This window comes from Trichosurus vulpecula, chromosome 7, assembly GCF_011100635.1.
Source record: "Trichosurus vulpecula isolate mTriVul1 chromosome 7, mTriVul1.pri, whole genome shotgun sequence".
NCBI classification, from domain to species: Eukaryota; Metazoa; Chordata; class Mammalia; order Diprotodontia; family Phalangeridae; genus Trichosurus; species Trichosurus vulpecula.
The window spans coordinates 239,873,124-239,895,842 of record NC_050579.1 but is presented as its reverse complement, the minus strand read 5'-3'; the positions used below and the strand labels follow the sequence as shown (position 1 = coordinate 239,895,842).

At 36.6% G+C, this 22,719-nt stretch overlaps 1 protein-coding gene across 1 annotated transcript in view; it reads left to right on the top strand.

Moving 5' to 3' along the window:
- The window catches only part of CDC5L (cell division cycle 5 like), a 56,194-nt gene extending 39,363 nt beyond the window's left edge, over positions 1–16,831 (top strand). Inside the window, exons 14-16 of the mRNA XM_036767790.1 lie at positions 3,607–3,804; positions 15,453–15,665; positions 16,385–16,831. Of these exons, the coding sequence (XP_036623685.1) occupies positions 3,607–3,804; positions 15,453–15,665; positions 16,385–16,489 (516 nt within the window). The 3' untranslated portion in view covers positions 16,490–16,831. The remainder of the gene's footprint in view (positions 1–3,606; positions 3,805–15,452; positions 15,666–16,384) is intronic.
- Positions 16,832–22,719: the final 5,888 nt, after the last annotated feature.

The following is a 22,719-nucleotide window of genomic DNA, read 5'->3' as shown; positions in this document are numbered from 1 at the left end:
TTCTTTTCTTCTCTCTTCAATTGGAAACATCTTGTCACAGAGTCTTTATAATTACTTAAAATGAAAAGGTTTAAGATGCATTCTAAGCATAGATTTGGACAAGGAAGGGAGAAATTTTATGAGAAATATTCTGGTTAATTTTTCTCTGATTGCTGTTTTACTTTGAATCATTGTTTTGTAATAAATGGGGATGAGATTTGGATCGGGAATCCAGTGCTTACTTAATTACCCCTTTTTAGAGTAAAGATCATAAAGGGGGAAGAGGGAGAAGTGAGGAGAAGAAGTGAATTATGTAGACTAATACAACTTTGGCTAATAGGGTTGACTAGTAAGGTTCTTAGGGGGAGTGGGTTATATTTTTAATACATTTTTCAGTAGTATAATTTAGTTGTAATATAGTGAACATGGAATATTAAAATTGGAAGGATCTTTGGGACCGTCTAGTCCAACCTACGAATTTTCTAGTTAAGGAAACTGAAGTTGCGAGAGGTTGTGACTTACTTAAGGTCATGCATCTCATTGGTGAGTACAGCAAGGATGAGAACCTGCTCCTATTCTGAACTAATTCCAACTGCTTGGGATCCTTTGTGTTGTGTTGTAGTTGCTGTACCACTTCACTAGTGTTTCTGAAGCCATTTATTTTCAAAATAGATAAAATAATTTCTCTTTGCTTATGTTTCTTTGGTGAACTCATTCTATATAGATTATGTAGTGGTAAATTTGAACCTCTGCTCTAGTTATCAGAAAAGCGTAATTACGAATTTTTACCACATATGATATCAGATACAATTTTAATACAAAGTCATGGAATCTCAGAATTAAAAGGGCACCTCATAGGATCCCTAGTGCATCCTGAACAGGAATCCTCTTGACATCAGTCATTAAGCAACACTCTTGTTCAGTTTTCAGTCTACCAAAGTGTATTGTCCTCTAACCCACCCCTCTCCATTTTGTCCGCAGGGATTTCATGAGATTTCCTAGTGTCTGTAGCAGTTCCATAATCCATTAGTCTAGTAATACTGAAAAACAAAGGAAAAAAACACTGCTCTTGGCCACTTTGATCTCTCCTATTTACAAACTCCTCTTTTACTTACTTACAGTTTAGCATTAGAATATAAACTGCATTGTTTCTTTATCTAATACAAATTCAACAAATATTTAGCATCTGCTATGTATATAAGCCACTATACTAGGTGCAGTGGGGGATAGTGATGTATTAGATAATTCATGCCCTTGTAAAGCAGTAAAATGTAATTAGCTGAGAAGATGTAGTATTGTAGATTTAGAGCTCTGACCTTCCCCCTCCACCCCTCCATACCCTTATTTTACAGATGAAGAAACTGGGACTCAGGGGAAGCTGGGACTTGTCCAAGGTCATATAGTAGTAAGGATCAGTGTTTGGATCCTGCTCCTCTGACTCCACAGCTGGTGCTTTTTCCACCATGCCGTGAGCACAGATCACAGCAGCACATATGTGAGAAAGTTTGATTTGTAAGGTTTTATAAAGTACAAAATAATTCAAAAAAGAGAATAATGACTTTAAAGGGATCAGATGAGCCTTTTGGCAGAGGTGGTGTTTGAGCAGGGCTTTAAAAGAATGGGTAAGGGTGCAGTGGTGAGAGTTGGGGAAGGAAATGGTGTGAGTTGGATCAAGTCTGGGTAAATAGCAAGTAGACTAGTAGTAGTGAGGTGTGGGAGAAGAGAACACTGAGCGTAAGGCCTGGCACCGCTTTTCGTTATCTGTGTGACCTTGGACAAGCTACATCCCTTTTGACTTTTTCTCTTAAATAAAATGAGAGTTTGGGAATAGATGCTCTCTCAAGGTCTTTTCTAGCTTAACATCTTAAGACTCCTTGTTATAAAAGACTCTTCATTATAAAGTAGTTAAACCTGAAAGATCCTTTTAAAAATGAAATAATTTTTTTCTTTTCGTGTGTTTCTTTATTGTGTTGGTCACAGTTCCCAAGTCTTTCAAAGTTGTTTATTTTTAGAATGCTGATGTGATTACATAAATTATTATCTTTGTTCTCACTAAACTCTGCATCAGTTCACAAAGTCTTTCCAGATTTCTCTAAAACTGTCCCTTTTGTCATTTTTTTTTGGCACAGTAGTATTCCATTTCATTCACATACCATACTTTGTGCAGTCAGAACTTCCCCAACTCATGAATACTGCCCCCCTAGTTTCTAGTTCTTTGCTACTACAAAAATGGCTACTATGAATATTTTTGAATATATGCTTCTTTTCCTCTTTCTTTAATCTGTTTTGGTATACGCCTACTGGTGATATTTCTGGATCAAAGGGAATGCCCTACTGACTAACCTTTTGCTCATAATTCCAAATTGTTTCCAGAATAGACTGGATTAATTCACAGTCTTACCAGCTATGCATTAATGTGCCTGTTTTCCCATAGCTTCCCCAACAGTTGTCATTTTCCATTTTTGTTAACTTGGCCAGTCTTATGGGTATGAAGTGGAACCTTAAGGTTGCTAATTTGCATTTTAAAAAAATTATTAGTCATTTGGAGCATTTTTTATATGGCTGTTGATAGATTCTTCCTTTGAAAACTACCTCTTCTCAACCTTGAACCATTTATCAGTTGGGGAATGGTTCTTATTCTTAAATTTAAATCAGTTTCTTATATATCTTGGAAATGGCCTTTTTCAGAGGTTCTTGCTGCAAAGATTTTCCCGCATTTAGGTGTTTAGTCTTATTTTTAGCTACATGGATTTTTAAACCTGGAAGCCTTCAAAATCGTTGAATGCAGGTCTCTTCCTTTACTTGCCAAATGAGGAAAACTGACCTAGTCCAGAGAGCTTGCCCTGTAAAATGTGGTGGCAAAATTTTCAGCTAGTATAATGAGAATGAGAAAAGTTAAATAGGCCATGGGTTTGTTTTTTTTCTAATAATGACATACTCTGAATATGTTCTGTTATTTTGCTTTAAATGTGAGTTTTAGATGATGGTCACTTTTCCTTGATCCAAAATCTTTTTGGCTTCTATTTATTTCCCTACATTACCAGCAAGATTTAAAGCCTATTACAATATTCAAAGGACAGTTGTCAGTTTATTATCAGCAATATGTCATGCTGGCAAAAGACCATGAGGCAAAGGTAGACTTTAACATATCAGTCTGGACTTCTTTTTTGGCAGTGCACCATGGAGCTTGGCAGATTTCCCCAATCTCTCAAAACAGTTGTTAAGAGATCCTGAGTTTACTAAAATTTGACCTATGTCCCTGACTCCATTCTCTGATAGCCTAGAGGGTAATCCTAAATAAGGGAATGTGTTTCAGTAACAAAACCCCCACTTGGCTCTGGTTCACAGTATTTGTTGGAGTCTGTGAGGTATAAATGAAGAGAGAGGATTTGGGAGATGGGGGAAGAAGAGGGAACATGGATAGTATTTGACATGTGACTAAGCTTGTTGATCACTGATCTGTTTGACTTCATAGACCTCTTAGTTCATATTATTTTGCTATATAGTTTCTTCTACCAAGTTTTGCCTTGGCTTAGAAACCTAATCCTTAATAAAGTTTTCATTATAAACTTGGTGATGGCAGGTATTCATGGCATTCTTACTTATTTAAATTATTACCACTAACAGGCTCAAGACCTTCTGACACAGGAGATGGAAGTAGTAAAGCAAGGAATGAGCCATGGCGAGCTGTCAAATGAAGCTTATAACCAGGTCTGGGAAGAATGTTACAGTCAAGTTTTATATCTACCTGGGCAGAGCCGATACACGCGAGCCAACTTGGCTAGCAAAAAGGACAGGATTGAATCACTTGAAAAGAGACTTGAGGTTGGTACCCTTTTTCTCTTCTTACTTAAATGTGACTTCTGTATAATACTGATTCCCTAGTAAGTCAAATCTTAGTGTTGCTGAAAGATTCAGAATAAGAGAACTTTAGTGTGCTTTAAATTTAGAACAGCTTATCATGCCCGTGCACCAATAGTTGCCAAAGAGAAATAAGCGGAATAGTTTCCTAATCCTCCTTGGCCTTACTTAGTAATTATACACAGAAATTGATGGGACCTCAGGGTATTACCCAGGTCCATTCTAAGTCTGTAGCATTTAGGTTTGAAAGGAATTAACTCTGGACACTCTGAGGGCCAATGTAAAGCCCTCCTCTAGGATCAAGGATCATGCACTTCCTCTTACAGGAAATGTCTGTGCTTAGGGGGCTTGCTTCCCAGTGCCAATAGAGCAAAATTGAAAAACTGCTCCCTGTGCTTGCTAGTAGTAGTTTACACAAACTCTAGGGTATAGTGGTAGGGCAGAGATGCTTTACCTGGGTTATGGCTTAATGATTTTACATGTCTGTGAAATAAGTTGGAATGTGTCAACTGGAATTTCACAGCATGTGGTTTCTTCATATAAGCTGAATGTTTTGAATTCCGGAAGCTGTGTAGGCTTTTTGCCAGTGGTGTGCCAACTGTGGGACGGCAAACTGGCTGCTTGTGAGGTTCGTGGTGGTGGGCTTTCCTGAGACCTCAGAGGCGGAGACTGCTCACAGGAAGGGATAAGTGTTCTATAATTAGAATGCCAAGATTTACTTCTTTGGGCTGAGATTATTATTTTTTCCACTGGGAAAGTTTAACAATTTTAGTTCTTGGGACTAAAATCATAGGAATATATTTTTAATTTGAAAACTGTTCTAAGTCTTAAATGATCTTTTTCCATAAAAGCATTTATATTGACTCCTGTTTGGTGCTGTCTGTTCAGCCACTGAACTTAAAAATTAGAGAGATCTGCTCCAACAGGGGGTGGGGAAGGCACAAGTTTGGTTTCTTCATGAAGGGATCCTCTTCAGAGCAAACTTTAGAGGTCTTCATTGCTTATATTTCACTTAATACTTAAGCTGTACTTAATATCTTCCAGTAGGGTGTACTGTTGCTCTGTGTTTGTTTTCACTTTATAATGAGAGTGATAGGAAAATGTTGGTTGATCCGTGAACTGTATTTTCTCTTGTGTGGACTACGTTTTTTAAAAAATAAGTTTTTATTAATATCTTTTGTTTTTTATCATCATAGTTACCCCCAATATTCCTTCCCCCCCTTTCCCTTCTCAGAGAGCCATCTCATATAACAAAGTGTTTTTTAAAAAGGAAAAAAATCAGCACAGATGATTGATATGTTGAAAAAGTCTGAAAACGTGTGATGTTTAATACCTGTGTCCCTCCAGCCTCCACAGAGGGATGGATTGGGGGTGACCCCTTATATTTTTTCATTTGTATCCTACTTGGTCTTTATAATTTTGCTACACTTACTTTTGATTTTTTGGTGTGTAACAGTTTTTTTCATTTACATTGCTATAGTCACTGTGTATATTGTTTTCTTGGCTTTGCTTAGTTCACTCTGCATTAGTTCATATAGATTTTTCCGTGCTTCTCTGTATTAATCACATACATAATTTCTTATAGCACAGTAATATTTCACAACATTCATATGCCATAATTTGTTTATTCATTCCCCACTTGATGAACATCAACATCATTTCCAACCTTTGCTGCTACAAAAAGTACTGCAATAAAAATTTCATTGTATATGGGGACTTTATTCTTATCAATGGCATCCTCGAGGTATAAGCCCAGTAAGGGACTCTCTGGTTCAGGGAGTCTGGAGTCACTTTGTTTGTATAATTCCAAATTGCTTTCCAGAATGATTGTACCATTTCATAGCTCTACCAATGATGTATTAAGTGTGCCTATCATTCCACAATCTCTCCAACCTTGACTATTGCTGTTTTGTGTCATTTTTGCCAGTTTTCAGAGTGTGAGGTAAAACCTCAGGGTTAATTTGCATTTCTCCTAGTGATTTGGAACATTTCTTTTATGTGCTTGTATTTTGCAATTCTGTTGAATACTGTGTATTCATATCCTTTGACTACTTGTTGAAAAATGACTATTAGTTTTACACATATTTTTATTAATTGTTTACATATCTTGGATACCAAACCCTTATTAGAGAAATTTGATACAAAGATTTTTTTCCCCATTCAGTCACTTTCCTTATTATCTGAGATGCATTGATGTCATCTCTGCAGAAGTTTTCAGTTTCATATAGCCAGTTATCTATTTTATTTTTTGTAATTGCCAGTATATTTTCGTTAGTTAAGATACAACTCCACCCTGTGGCTATGAGAGGTGTATGACCTGTTTCACTTTTAAATTTTTTATAGTGTGATCTCTTAATACTAAGTTTACATATCTGTTTAGAATGTATTGTGGAATATTGTGCAAATGTTGGTCTAAGCCTAATTCCAGCCAGTCTGTTTTCTGGTTTTCCCAGCATTTTTTTTATCAGATAAGGAGATTCCTAGGTAACTTCTGTATTCTACTTTATCAAGTACTTTATCAAGTTCCATTGTTTCTGATTCTCCCTTATCTGGTCTATTTCATTGATCTTTCTCTCTATTCTTTAACCAGTGCCACCTGGTTTTCGTGACTGCTGCTTTATGATATGATTTGAGGCCTGGAAATGCTATTCATCCTTCATCCTTATTTCTTTTCAATCATTTCCCTCATATTTTAGATCTTTTGTTTTTTCACATGAATCTTGTTATTTTATCATGTTCTATAAACTGTGGTAATTGGTAATTAGACTGGTATAGCATTAAAAGTATAATTTAATTTTGATACTGTTGTCTTTTTATTATATTTGTACAGCCTAGCCATGAGCACTAAATATTCCTCCAGCTATTTAAATTGTTCCTTATTTCTTTAAAGAACGTTTTGTAATTGAATCTATCACAAGTCTGGTGGTTGGTCCACAGATATTTTATGCATTTTGTAGTTACTTGGAATGAGATTTCACTTTTTTTTTTTTTTTTTTTTGCTTTTTGTTATCATATAGAAGTGCTGGTTTTTTTTGAGGCTTTATTTTATTGCTTATCACTTTGCTGAAGCTGTTAATTGTCTTAATTAGTATCTTTGCTGATTACCTAGATATCCACATATACCATCATATAATCAGCAAATGAAGATAGTTTTATCTTCTCATTTCCTATCTTTATGCCTTTAATTTCTTTCTCTTGCCTAGCTGTTCCTAGCATTTCTAGAATTTTGTCAAATAACAGCAGGGAGGGGGCACATATTTGCTTCATTCCCATTGTTACTGGAAAAGTTTCTAGTGTATTCCTGTGGACTTCATTTTACTATTAATTTGTGTGCATTAAGGTAGTTTACATGTAAGCTTGGTAGTGGGTACATTGATTTAGCTACTGTGTAACTTTTTTAAAAGGACTCTGGTGTCTCCCTGTGTCTTCTTATTTGCTGTGGTTTTTAGTGATGGGAGAATAGATAGCTTAGTATTCTTCCTCTTATTTTTTGAGGCACTAATTTCATAGCAGCAAATAAGTATTTCAAATAATGAGTTGTGAAATTTTAAATATAAGCAATTTTACTTCTATGTGATTCTTTCTCTGGTCTTGAAGGGAAGATGCAGAGAGAATCACCAAGGTTTATTTGGATATTGATATGATGGACATTTGTGGGTAATCCTAAAAGGTAGATATTTCCAGGAGGTAAAATTTTCCATTGCTTTACTTTTGATAGAGTTAGTAATTTTGGAAGAATATTCTATATAAAACATTCCCAGGAAAAGACCTTGACTTCTGAATAATTTCTCTTTTCCCTGCCACATATCTTTAAAATCAAAATCTTTGATCTAACAAAACAATTTACTTTTAAATCTTATTTTGATATTCAGTATTGAGCTATTGATTCCTAAATATATACTTGCTCCATATTTCCTGATGAGCCAATTATCCCTTCTAGCTATGGTTGAAAATTTTTTTTTAAGGGAAAAAATGCAGTTTGGCAGAAACAACTGAGCACAACAGTACATGCAATCATTGTGTTATTTGACTGCCTTTTAGGGTTATTCTTTTACTTTTTTGTAGACATTGTGTACATTGTTTAGCTCTGTTTTCTTCATGCTGCATTTCTTCATTTAGAAACTTTCTTCATGTTTCTCTGGAATATTCACATTCATTGTCTGTTATAGTATAGTAATACCATTTTGTCATGCTGCTCTGAATATTGCTGTTTAGGAGCTTTTGTTCATTCTGAGGTCTCATCACTGTGGTGTAAGCTCTTTGGGTCTAAGGCTATGAACTACTAATAGCTTTTGTTAAGTGATTCCAAATTGTCTTACAGAACAGTTAAATCAATTCTTAGATCCATAACAATCAGTGTTGCCTATTTTCCCGTAGACCTTCTGACACAAATTTTTTCCAGCTTTGCTAATTTGGTAGATGTTAGGTGATAACTAAAGAGTTGTCAAATTGCATTTCTCTAATTATTAGTGATTTTGTACAGTTTTACAGATTGTAGTACATAGTTTGCATTTTGTCTTTTTGAAAACTGCTTATTTGCCACATTCCACTTTTATATTTTATCCATTGTATAAAAACAAATGGCTCTTTTACCATTTTTCAGTTGGATAATTGTATAGGTTGTTAATTCCCTGTAGACTTTGGATGTCATGTTTTTATCTGAGATGTTTTTTTTTGAGAGGGCAAGGCAGGGCAATTGGGGTTAAGTGACTTGCCCAAGTGTCTGAGGCCGGATTTGAACTCGGGTCCTTCTGACCGCAGGGCCAGTGCTCCACTCACTGCGCCACCTAGCTGCCCCATCTGAGATGTTTAATGCCTATATAAATATATTTTTAAAGGTTTTCTGCCAAATATAGTTTACCTTAGTAAATGCTTCAGTTATCTGGAAAATCTCTTCACAGTGAACACTTTCGCGGTTATATTGTGTAAAATGTTACCTTTTTTGAAAGAAAACTGGAATTGGAATTAGGTCATTTTCAGCCAAAAGCAAGTTCACTTTAAGTGAAAGTACAACTCTTATCATTGAACATAATCATTTTCAGTGAAATAATTTCCAATACATGCTAAAATTAGATTAATAGTCAGAATTTAGGTCAAGCCCTTAAATTTAATAGGACTTGAAAGAGTATCTCAATTGCTGTTTAAGGAAGTTTGGCTGAAAAGTAAATTTTGTCATGTTAGTTATAAAAATGGAAAGTTGCTCCTTAGAGGTGGGAAATAGGTCCAGAAGTTAATCCTCTCCCAGACTTTTACTGGCAAGGTCAATTTATAGAAGACATGTTATGTAGCATTGAGTTCCTAGAAATAGAATTTGACCTTAAGACAGCAGATAATGCAGGCAGCAATCCGTTGTGGTCTTTGAATTGTATGGGGACGTCTTGCTTTATGGAATTTTTCTACCAAAATTAGCTGCACAAAGAACACAAAGAATCCTATTTCTCTTCTGTCTTCCATTACAAAGTCAGAAACATTCTCCAAGAAGAAAGTTCCACTAAACAGTTGAAAATTAGGGAAAGTGTTTAGATGGTTTTTAGCTTCATGGTGTGCTAGGTGGGGCCATTCTTGCAAGGACCACTTGCCACTTGTGTAATCTGTTAAGACTTGGCACACTGATACCCTTAGTGTAGCAGCATTGATAATAAGATACAGCAAATGCCTTAATGTAGTTTATGTCATGTAGCTTGTATTTAGCAAAGAAGAGTTTTTTGAATTTTTTCCCTGTATTGCTTTTCAGCATGACATGATCTTCCATATAGTGGATTAGGTATTACGAACTACCCATGGTTCCCTAGAATTTTTTGTTTTAATGAAATTGAACAAACAGGAAGATAGTGAAAAAACTTTTGGAATTGACTCTTAAAGGCAATTTGCTCTTCCTTCCTTGTATTTGACCATTTTAGTTGTCTGCTCTTAATTTTTTCCTTCCTTTTAAAATTTGTCTTCTAGAAATTTTTTTGTAGTTTTTTGGAACCCATAGCTCAGTGTTTTGAGCCAGAGATTTTTACAAAGCTCAAGCTAAATTAGGTGTAATTTTTGGCATTAAATGGATGCTAGTAGTTCAGAAATTATTAAAATCACTGGTGATGTGGGGATTGTTAAATGACTCAACAGTATGAGGTGAGTTAACTCTTATAGGTAGAGGTTACCAGAATATAAAAAGCTGCCCTAATTACTCATGAACAGTTATTGAGCATGAGGGTTATCCTTAACATTATTTAGTAAGCCTCAAGTTTTCCTCTTGTATGAATGGGTCATTGTGATATTTCCTCTGCTTAGAGCTCATGGAAACTGCTGTGCCAAGAGGCCTAGCAACCCCCTTCCTATGGATTCCTTTCCTGAACAGGTTGGAAGAGTAAGTAGAAGGACCTGGATAAAGGGTCCAGTAGCCCAGATCTGCTATAGACTATAGCACATGCACACTCCCCTTCCCTCCCTCCCTCTTCCTGTCCTTTCTTGCTCTTTCCCCTGCTCCCTCTCAATTCAAGAAATAATGATGAACTTGCAAGCACATAATCTTTTAATTTGACATTTAATGAATCTGTACTCTTAAGTGTGTGAGGTGATGATGGCTCTAAATAGGATGGAATTGTACAGTTCTTGAGAACTGATTTACTGTGAAACAGATCACAGTACAGTCAATCCAGAAGTTATGTATTTGATTTTAGAATGTTAATTTGTATTTTGAATACAAGTAAAGTAACATAAATATTTTGGAAGTACTGTTTAAGCATTTCAAATATGGTTATGATTCACAGTGCAGGTTTACTTGCAGATTAAGGGACCTCCATGGGGCACTCAATTTGAGGTGTAGATCATTGGTGTCAAATTCAAATAGAAACAGATCCCTGCAGCTGCATATTGACTTATTGTATTATATTTTTATTTATCTGGTTAAACATTTCCCATTTATGTTTTAATCTTGTTCTTATACTGAAGAGTTTTGCAGCCAGGTGGTGAGTTTGACATGTCCAATGTAGACTCATAACTGGACATAATTAATGAGTACTTCATCAGAAGTCATGCTTCTGAATTAGAAGAATGAAATAGGAGTCTGTTATGACTTCAGAATGTTTTTAGACAGGTGAGGAAAAGGAGACGTGCTCAGACTCTTTTCTTCCTCTAACCCCCACTATTTAAAAAAGAAATTGTGTGTGCGCATTGTTATTTAATTTTTTTGGTAGGTGAGTTAAAGGTTTTGTTTTTGGAGGTTGGGACATTTGACTTCGGAAGAATGAGGGTTGGACATTCAAGAGTGATTGCCCTTTGGTGGCAGAATAAAAACCATGATGACTTCTCTTTGCAGTTCGAACAGCAGGCTCCTAATGTTTCTACTGACTGACAAGGCATGCTGATAGCGTCTGGGAGTGGGGGGCGCTTCAGAAAGCAGGCACAAGATCCCCCAAAGTACAGCAGCCTGCTCCTAGCGAATGCGGATAGTCCAGGGTGGTACCGGACAGTCTAACAGTTGGTCTTTATAATGATTACCCTTAGTCACTGAGGAAAAATGAAATTCTCTTTTTACAGAGGCAGGGGAAACACAGACATACCTACACCTAATGTTTATTGGTTGTGGGAAAACAGTTTGGGGCACATCGACATAGATAATAAGATAGATTTAGAGCCCAGATGCACCTTAGAGACCATTTTAGTCCAACCTTCTTGTTTTACAAATGAAGATAGATAGGAAGCAGTTAGTTTCATAGGAAAGAATGCATTTAGGGAACTTTGTTGAACACCACAGGGTGCCTTTCCTGACTTCTCCATGCTGGTGGCAGCATTGTCTCTGGTTCTGAGGACCCAGTCCTATCAGTTACTGTTCTCTTAAAAAAATCCCATTTGTAATGTTTCTTGCTCATCAGAACTTACTCTTCCTTAGAACTGGGGTTTGTTTCCTGGTGTTTTTGTTTTGTTTCGTTTTTTTTTTTGCCAAGTATAGAGCACTAGGAATTTATTCTATCTAACTTCTTCAGAGCCAAATGACATCCAAGGTCTAGCTAGCAGCCCCCTTTTGGTGAGGTTTGGTGATAATATATTGTGAATATTTTTGCAAAATGAAATTGGTTAGGGAAATAGGGGAGTGTTATTTGGACTGTATAGGTGGCCCAGTGGATAGAGTGCTAGGCCTGGAGTCAGGAAGACCTGAGTTCAAATCCAGCCTCAGACAGTTGGCAGTAGCTGTGTGACTCTGAGCAAGTCACATAACCTGTTTACCTCAGTTTCCTCTTCTGCAAAATGAACTGGAGAAGGAAATGGTAAACCACTTCAGTATCTTTGCCAAGAAAATCTCAAATGGGGTCTTGAAGAATGAGACATGATTGAAACGACTGAATAACAAAAAATAACTTTTTCTGACTCAGACCTGAAACAGTTGAAATAAAAATGTTTTGGTTTGTAAAAGGGTAAGCCCCTCATTCAAGATGACAAGTTTTTAAAGTTTCTGGTTGTTTAAAGCCTGCTTGTGTGTTCATTAATTGAAATAAGCTCTCTTTTAACTTGAAGAATTGTATTTGCCTTACGCTATAACTTTAGGAGCAATTAAGTAATTTGAAGCAATTTTTTGGCATACTACCGAAGTAACATAAATATGCAATATGTAAAACACATTTTAAATTTTGGTTTACCCCTTGAAACCAAATGATGGTCCATATGTTTTTAAGTGGATACATCTTTTCTTCAGTGGAATACACAGTTCACAAAATCACTAAAGTGAGGGAGTTGTTGACAGGGACTGTAGAAAGCATTTGGGTGGTATTAGTTGTTGTAGAGAGTTTGTTGTAACTTACTGTGGGCCATCCTGAATAGTTTCAGAATACAGAGCCCTTTTGTCATGGTATTCACTTTAAAAAAGAGTTTACCTGTTATTCAGGTGGAATAATTGAGGCACATTATGAATGTCTGTTGCAGATGTTGCTAAGCAACCCACCCCCACTCCTTTTCCAGTCATTAATTTTCACATACATACATCATTCTGCAAACTCACCTGTAATAACCTCTCCCTGATCTGCCTGTAAATTGCTTAACGTCCTCCATTCTAGGATAGAGAATGGGTAGAGGGTGAAAGAAATCAGGAAAAAAAATCAAATTGAATGTGAGTTTTTGGAGTTGCTGATAGAAAACAGTTTGTCCAAAATACTAATTCTCTCATTGAGTTATATTTGGACCTTTTAAGTGGCATCAAAAGAAGAATAGCTTATGTCTTTTCCACTTTCCTAGTTCATCTGCCAAATTGATATTCTTAAAGGCAAGATCTGACTATGCTGCTGGCTTGCTCAAGAAGCTTCAATAGATCACCATTGCTTCCAAAATAAAATACATACTCCTCTATTTGTGTGTGTGTCTGTGTCTGTCTGTCTTTGTCTGCCTTGCCCTGCTTATAGAACACACACACACACACACACACACACCACATTTTTTTTTTGTGTACATGTGTCACTGAATGTGTTAGCTAATGATGAATTCTGTAAATGTAGCATGGGTGACAGTCAGAACATGTTTTGCTTTTACAATATAGGCATCCATAGATATGCCTCAGAGGCCAAGACGTTCACCTACTACTGCTGTTTCTAGGAGTGGCTTTTGTTTGGGTGGGATAGGCTCACAAAAACATCCATTAAATAACTTCAAAAATGCTTAAAGGTTTAAAGATATAGGCAACCCTAAATGTCTAGATATTTTTTCATCTGTTTACTAACCTTTATTCATTCATCATTTGCTAATATATTTAGTAATTTTTTTGGTAGACATAATCTTCTTTCAAACCCTTATTTTTTGAAGCTTAAAATATTTTACCTAAATAGATTAAGTGATAATGTAGAGGAAAATCTAGCCCACTTCACAAATTTAGCTCTTAGGTAGTAACACAGCACTCCCTTGTCTTTAGCAGACCAAGCACTGGTTTTAGTAGCTGTTTGTACTTTTGCTTGATCAAGCACTTGATTACTCAAAAGAAAACACACCCCGCTGGTGTCTAACTGTTCTAAAATGGAGGTGGCAATGGTTGTAATTGAGCACCACTGAGTTGTCTTGGCAGCTGTACCGAAGCATTTATTCCTGGCTCTCCAACTTCCAATATACCTTTAGTATTGAAAAGCCAGGTTCTGGGGAGGTGAACTTTTACCCTTTATTTAATTTGGCATCTGTTGTGTTATCCTCTCTGGGAAAACACTCCTTGACATTTTCCATGAAAATAGCCTAAAACAACAAGCAAATCCATATGTCCACTAAAACAGATACATCAAAATGTTAAATGCTACATCTATCTGAGCCATAGGATATCTGAGAATAAGGAATTTTTTTAAAAGCATAATTCAGGTTGTTGTCATCATATTGCAGTGGTATGGGGATCAGGGTGGCCCAAATTGGACTTACTGATCATAATTTTCCAGTTTTGACTTCTAGTATTACGAAAATAAGCAGATTCCCTTTGCTGCCTTATTTCATGCTGTACTAAAGGAAAGGAGTAAGAAGAAAGCCTCTTCTGTGGGCTCAAGTATTGAAAAGAATTTTTCCAGTGGCATTCCATGGTGCTGAACATAGGTTAGTCAAGTTGTAGAGTCGACACCTATAGCTATAGGCCCTTGATGTTAGTCAAAACCCTAAGAAACATGTTGGTTCTACTGCTTTAATGACCCTAGCCAAATTAACATTTCTTGAGTAGCTTCCTAATTGGTTTCATTTAGCTATGTTCTCTTTCCACTCTCTCTTCCACAGCTGCCAAATTGAGGTCTAACTATGCAGTTCTGCTCAAGAAGCTTCAGTGTCTCACTGTTGGTACTAGAATAAAATACAAACTCCACTGACATTTTGGTTCTAGAAATGAAATCCACCCTCGGTTGTGCCATTAAAAAGTAATTCTAAAAAAAAAGTTTCAAAATGTTTTGAATTATGATAGTTTTATTGGAATAAGTGAATGGAACTTTGAAGTAGACAGCATTTATCTGGGTGTGTAAAAATCTTGGTGTGCAATAACTTCATTATTTTTAGTCACTACTCGATCATCACAGTAAGTCTGTGATGTAAGAAAAGCAGATTTTTTTGGTGAAAAAAATTCACTTATTTTAAAACAGTTTCACTGAGCAGTGTGTCTCTTTCTCCTACCATTTTTTCCCAAGTCAAGGAATAATAAGTTTTGTAATGTTAACAATTGACAGGTGGTTTTAGCTTAGCTGTTGTTTGCGAGGTTGTTGATGATGTCTTCAATATCTTCATCTGTTGGTTACTCTTATCGGTAGCGAATCAGTAGCCCATTATCCTAGAATCTTTGAAATCTGGTTATGAAGACAGAACATCTTGAATAAATCCATAATTTCAGAGTACTCATTAGAGATAGGTGTCTACAGCTACATAGGTTTTAGAATATCAGCAGAAGGGTCTTTTTGGAATAAGATTGTTACCCATCTGTCCGAGAGAATTTTCATGTATATTGGATCCCCTAAGACTCTTTGCATTATCCGTGTCATGGTAAATGGTAAGGTCATACATAACAAGATTGTTTAACTTATGTGTGAACTTCCATGGGTGATATGAAGTCTAGAATGGACCTAAGATGGAGTGATCTCAAGGATCTTTCTAGTCGGTCGTTCTCAGATGTTGATGTGATGGTCTCTTTTCAGATAAATAGGGGTCACATGACCACAGAAGCTAAGCGAGCTGCAAAAATGGAAAAGAAGATGAAAATTTTGCTTGGTGGCTACCAGTCTCGAGCGATGGGACTAATGAAACAGTTGAATGATTTATGGGACCAAATCGAGCAAGCTCACTTGGAGCTTCGTACTTTTGAGGAGCTAAAGAAACATGAGGATTCAGCAATTCCAAGGAGGCTGGAGGTAATATTGTTCTACCCAGCAGCCATTTCGTTATTATTACCTTAATATTAAAGAGTGATGAAACAAATTAAACTTGTGTTATAGCTATCTACATTGGAATAAATGAATTTCAGCCCATAAAATTTCCTTAATAACCAGGCATTCTGAGGCTTTGTCAGCTTTCCTTGTCTATTTATTTCTGTTCACTTTTCCTTTTATATCGTTGTGGTTAATGGTTGCTTTGATTCTGACTTTTTTTGCTTTGTACTATTTCTTAGATGTCTTCCCAGATTTCTCTATATCGTTCACATCTCTTACGGTATTCTGTTATATTAATGTACCCCGATTTATCTTACCATTCCCTTATTGGACATTGGGTTATTTCCAGTTTTGGCAGTCATGAATAATAGTGCTATAAAAATCTTTGAGAAATTAACATTTTCCTCCTTCTTTCTTGTCTTCCCTTTCTTCCCTTTTTCTTCCTTCTTATATTTTTTGGGCATGAGATAATGCCTCAGAGACATTTGAAGAAACAGGGACTTAAAAATTAAATGCCTGAAAGTAGCGTGAATTTCTTTGATCATTAGTGAGGCTGAGCATTTTAACAAGTGATTATTAATTTGTATTTTTTCCTTTGTAAATTGTTCAACTATATGAACTATTGATATTGGGTAGTACTTTTGAATATTCACAAGATAGTTTAAATCTTAAACAATTATTTCATATTTTTGTTTTCCTAGTGTCTAAAAGAAGATGTCCAGCGACAGCAAGAGAGAGAAAAGGAACTTCAGCAACGATATGCAGATTTGCTGCTGGAGAAAGAGACTTTAAAGTCAAAATACTGAAACATCATTTGCATTTTGTTATTGAAAGAATTAGACGCTGGTTTCTATCCTCTGGAAGAATGAAGCTGATGTTTATGTTCATCAAACCATTTGCCTGTTATCTGTGGCTTTTCATTTGTTGTTTGTTTTGAATGGATTCCATCATCTAGATTCTCTATGTATAAACTCTGGCTCCACAAGAATTTTTAGAGGTTAATTTATTAAGAGAATCATCATTCTTTTAGTAATGTTCGCTAAACTTTTTTTAGTTCTGACCTTTAAAAATCATATTTTTTATTTTTAAAGTGTTCTTAAATGTGTTGCCTGTGAGTAAATTCTTGAATAAAAATTAACTGTAAAATTTTTGAGAATTATTGTGCCTTCATTGTTGGCAGATGTTCATTAATTTTTAAAAATAATGTTTGTTAAACACTGTGGCATTCTAGTTGCTTGGGCTTCATGTGGTGAAGGGAGGCTACAAAGAAAAGGGTGATGAATGGGAGAGAGGAGTTGTGGAGGTAGATCAGTAAGACTTTGGGTATTGGGTGGTTCTGAGAGAGGGTGAAGTCAAGGGGGATTCCATGGTTACAAACCTGGGACCGGCAGAAATCGGGAGAGGGAGGTGTGAGGGGGAATGATGATGAGTTTTGTTTTCGACATGCTAAACTTGAGATGCCAGTGTGATATCCAGGTGGAGATGCCAGGAAGGCAGTTGATAATGTGGAACTGGAGTTCAGGATAGAGATTAGGCCTGAATTCATAGAAGTGGCTGTCATCTGTGCAGAGATGATAATTCCTTGGGGGCTGATAAGGTTACCAAGGGAGAATAGAGAACTAGATGAAATTGAGAACAAGATCCATTTCCCCAATAGATGAATTAAAGCAGTTCTGTGGTTTTACCTCACACCTATCAGACTGGCAAAGATGGCAGAAAAAGTGAAAATAGCAAATGTCAGAGAGCCCATGGAAAGGTAGGAACACCAGTGCACCGTGGGGATGTTCGAATTAGTCCAGTTCTAGAAAACAATTTGGATTTTAAAGCCCTCCAATCTTATGCTTTATTCTCTTCCATGTATTCTGTGATCCAGTGTCACTGGCCTCCTTGCTGTTCCTTGTACACACTGTCTCCTGATTCCATCTGTTTTCAATGGTCTGTCCCCTGTGCCTGGAATTTTTTCCTCTCATCTCTACCCTTTGACTTCCCTGGCTTCCTTCAAATTTCAGCTCTCACACCTTGTGCAAAAAGCAGTTCTCAGTACCCCTTAATGCTAGTGTTAGATTAGATGACCTTGCACTCAAATTAGATTGTGAGCTCATTAAGAATAGGGACTGTCTTGCCTTTCGTTGTATTTGCAGCACTTAATATAGTGCCTATAGTGTAGCATCTAGCACACAGTAGGTGCTTAATAAGTGCTGGTTGACTAGTGTTTTTCCTCTTTGATTACCCCCAATTTATCCTGTATGTCTTGTTTATATGTAGTTGCTTTTATTTTGTCTTCCCCAATTAGATTGTGAGCTCCTTGAGGGTAGGGATGATTTTTTCCTCTCTTTGTATCCTCAACATTTAGCACAATGCCCAGCACATAGTAGGTACTTAATAAATATTTGTTAAAACAGTTTGGAACTATACTAGAAAAGTCACTGAGTTGTAGATATAATTTGTTCCACTACTGAGCATATACCTCAAGGTCAGGGAATGAGAGAAACATCCTAGATATACAAAAATACTTACATAAGCACTTTCTGTATTAATAAAAAATTGGAAGCAAAGCATGTACCCATTAATTAGGGAGTGATTGGACAAATTTTGCTATATGAATACAATGGAACATTGAGCTATTTAAGAAATGAGGAATAGGAATAATTCAAAGAAACTTGGAATAAGTTGTATGAATTGATGCACAGCAAAAGAAACCAATCTAATAATACACAAGGACTGTAGTGTAAAGGAAAACAACATTGAAATATGTCCAAATTCTGACATTTATCAATTGACACCACAGGATCAGTGATCCTCTTCTGAAACAGACCTTTTTCCTCTCATCAGATGGGTACAGACTGAGCCATACATTGTCAGGCATGGCCATTGTGTTGGTTTATTTTGCTTAAATATGCTTTGTGTGGGGGCAGTGTTTCAGTTGTCTTAGTATATATGGAAGAAGGAAGTAATAGGAAGGCAAAATATGTATTTTCAAATACTGAGGACAGGGTCTGGAAGTACACTTCACTTAAGGGCAAAAGATCGATGACAATTTAACAAAGGTGACTGAGGAGCGATCAAATGAAAACTAGGATACAGAGCATCATAAAGGAGGTGTGTCTGACAGTTAAAAAGCGGCCTGGAGGGAACTGAGAAAAGGCTTTCAGATTCAGCAACCAAGAAGTTGTTGGCAGCCTTGGAGAGCAATTTCAAGTTAAGAGGTGGGGTCCAAGACCCCTCACATGTTTGAGGAAACTAAAAGCAAGTTTAGGGATTACCATGAAAGCTGGCATAAGTTAAAAGTCTAAGTTGAAGGAATTTCCTTTCCAAACTGATAGGTTTTTTAAAGGAAAATGTGAAAAATGATGCACTTTTATCAGCTGGGGAGGTATCTGATACCTGCCAGGCTTCAAGAGAAGGCTGGGAAACTGGGGAACAGCATCCAAAGAAGATACCTATGAGAGGGATTTCCAACCAGTCTTTTCTGTGGGAATGATAAGGATGACCTCAAGATTGAGAAGCAGGGGCACTGGGGGGTTGATGGGAATAGAGAAATGCTAATGATGAAGCTAAGAAACTGGTTAACAGCAAGCAAAGACTTGACAGAGACCTGATGCATTCAAGGTGGACATGGGGGAACTTGAGGATTTGTTTTACTTGACTATGTATGTTACAAACTAGCATTTTGTAGTTTGGTGTTGGGGGGGAGACAAAATTAATGAGAAAAATAAAGAGTAGTAGGGATGTCCAAAAGAGCAGTGGTTTGGGGGGAAAGACAGTGAATTCAGTTTTATGTTGAGTCTCAGAGTCCAGGGCAGACCGTATAGAGCTGGGAGTCATCTGCCTCAGGAAAATTGGACCCACGGGAGCTGAAGAGATGCCAATGTGAGAGTATAGATAGAAAAGATGGTACAGTACAGACCCTCGGGGTAGACGCAGTTAATGAGCATGATACAGATCAATCAGCGAAGGAGACTGAGAAAGTGTGGTTAGGTCTAAGAGCCCAGCGGGGAGGAAATGTGCAGGAGGAGTGAGTGGTGAACAATATTAAATGCTGGAAAGAGGTCAAGCAGGTGAGGGGTTAAAAAGCGTTCGATTTGACAGGAGACCTTTGTTAACTTTGGAGGGGGCAATTTCAGTTGAATGCTGATGTCTGAAGCTAATTTTCAGAGGTTTTAGATGCTACCATTATTCACAAGGTGGGGGCCAAAAAGAATAGTCTTTCAAGACAACCTAAACTTGGTTAGGCAGAGGTTGGTCCCGGGAGTCACAGATTGTGCTGGCTGCTGCCAGATGTGGCTTTGCGAAGCTTTAGTTCACAATAGACTTCAGTGGCACCGAGAGCCTTCTTCAAGAGGTGAGTGCCTTAGAATGAAGGGGAGCTTGTTTTCCATCCTGGTCGCTCCATTACTCTGGGGAAGGCTTGGGGATTAATATTCTGCTCACTGCAGCGTTCTTCCTGCCCCTAACATTGCCACTGAGCTCTTTGCTTTAGACCCCTCATTATTTTCACAATTTGTCTGTTATTTGGAACCAGTGAAACGCGTCTTTTCATAGCCTGCCCAGGAGCTCGGGGGGCACATGCGATAACTTATTCAAATCAACATGATACTTATTTCCCTGCGTAGTTGACTGCAAAGAGTCTTTTAAAAACGATTTTCTGAAACCTCTCCGTAAGCCATTTGTTATACCGGAAGCTTTTTTCTCCCCAGAGGGCCTTGTGATTATAACCTGGAATGAGAAAGCACCACTATTAGAAATATTTGGTCCTGGAAAACTTGGGCGAAGTTTGGGGCTGAGGCATGGGGCGGACAGGGAGATTGCCAACCAGCTCGCACAGTTATTCCCTGTTACTGGTCTGACAGACAGAGTGCAATTCATTTGGCATTTTGATGGAGAGACAGGGAAAAATATTAGCTCTATGCCTCCAAAGACGCAGGGTTTTCTAGTGTGCCAATTAAGATTCTCAGTACTGCCAGATTCTTCCAAATATAGAAATGCATAGATATGTGTATATACTCACATGTTTAATGTAGATGCATGTGTATATTTATATATTTCACAAATATATACATATACACACTCACGTGTGTATTCCTTTTTAGAAGTTTATTTTATTTTTAATATATGGAATAAAACAAGCATTTTCATAATAGAGTATAATAAAAAAGATGATTGTACATGAAACCGCAAATCTACTATGCACAAACTTGCTATTCCTTTAAAATATACAGCAAAATTATCATGTAAATTTCTTTTTTTCCTTTTTTTCTCCTCCATCTCCCCTCCCTCATGGCTACCATTAGACACAAATAGATATATATGCAAAACTATTTTATACATACTTCTATTTATCAGTTCTTTCTCCAGATGCAGATGGTGTCTTTCTTCATATATTCTTTATAGCTAATTTGGGTAATTATGATAGACAAAATAACTTATTCACTCAAAGTTGTTTTAAACCAATACTGCTATTACTGTATATAATGTTCTCTGGGTTCTGCTCATTTTGCTCTTCATTATTTCATACAGGTCTATCCATGTTTTTCTAAGATCATTCAGCTCGTCTTTTCTTATAGCACAACAGTATTCCATCACAATCACATACCACAACTTGGTTCAGTCATTGCCCAATGGATGGGCATCCCTGCAATTTCCAGGTCTTTGCCACTACAAAGAGAGCTATTATAAACATTTTAGAACATATAGATTCGTTCCCTTTTCCGCTAATCATCTTTGGAAATAGACCAAGTAGTGGTATTGCTGGGTTAAAGGGTCAGGGGTTGGGTACCTGTGGCCTTGAGGCCACATGTGGCCTTCTAGGTCCTTGGGTGCAGCCTTTTGACTGAGTCCATGTTTTATGGAACAAAGGGGATTTGTTCTGTGAAGTCTGGATTCATTCAAAGGGCCACACTTGAGGACCACACGTGGCTTCGAGGCTGGCATAGGTAGTTTACTAACTCTTGTGGGTATAATTCCAGATTGCTTTCCAAAATGTTCACAATTCCACCAACAATGAATTAGTGTCTCAACTTTTTCACATCCTCTCCAATATTTGTTGCTTTCCCCTTCTATCATTTTTGCCAATCTGGTAGGTATAAAATGAAAGCTCAAATTTGTTTTAATATGCATTTCTAATGATTTAGAGCATTTATTTTTCATATGACTGTAAATTACTTTGATTTCTTCATTGGAAAACTGCTTGTTCGTATTCTTTTACCATTTATTAATTGGAGAATGACTTGTGTACTTATAGATTTGACAAAGTCCTTTATATATTTTAGATATGATACCTCTATCTGATAAATTATCTGTAATTCCCACCCCACCCCCCATTTTCTGCTTTTATTCTGATCTTGGCTACATTTGTTTTATTTGTACAAAACCTTTTCAGTAATTGAAATCATCCATTTTTATTTCTAACTTTGCTCTGTCTCTTGTTTATTTGCAAATTGTTCTTCTCTCTATAAGTCTGATAAGTAATATGTTACATGTTCTTCTAATTTTGTTGTAAAATCTCTCTTTATATCTAGCTCATGTATACATTTTGACCTTATCTTGGTAAATGGTGTGAGATATTGGTCCATGCCCAGGTTCTGTCAGACTGCTTTCCAGTTTTGCCAGTAATTTTTACCAAATAATGAATTCTTATTCCAAAATCTTGAGTCTTTATACTTGTCAAATACAAGGTCATTATGTTTATTTGCTTCTATAAATTGTGTGTCTACTCTATTCTATTGATCTACCTTTCTGTTTCTTAGCCAGTAACAGATAGTTTTGATGATTACTGCCTTATAATTTAAGATCTAGTACTACTAAACTTCCTTCCTTTACATTTTGGTCATCATTTCCTTTGATGGATATTCTTTTTTTTTCTTTGATAGATATTCTTGACTATTTGTTTTTTCAAATGAATTTTGTTATTATTTGTCCTAATTTAGTAAAATAATTTTTTGGTAATTTAGTTGGGGTGGCATTGAATATATAAATTAGTTTGGGTAAGACTCACTTTTATTATATTGGTCCTGCCTACCCATGAACAATTATTTTT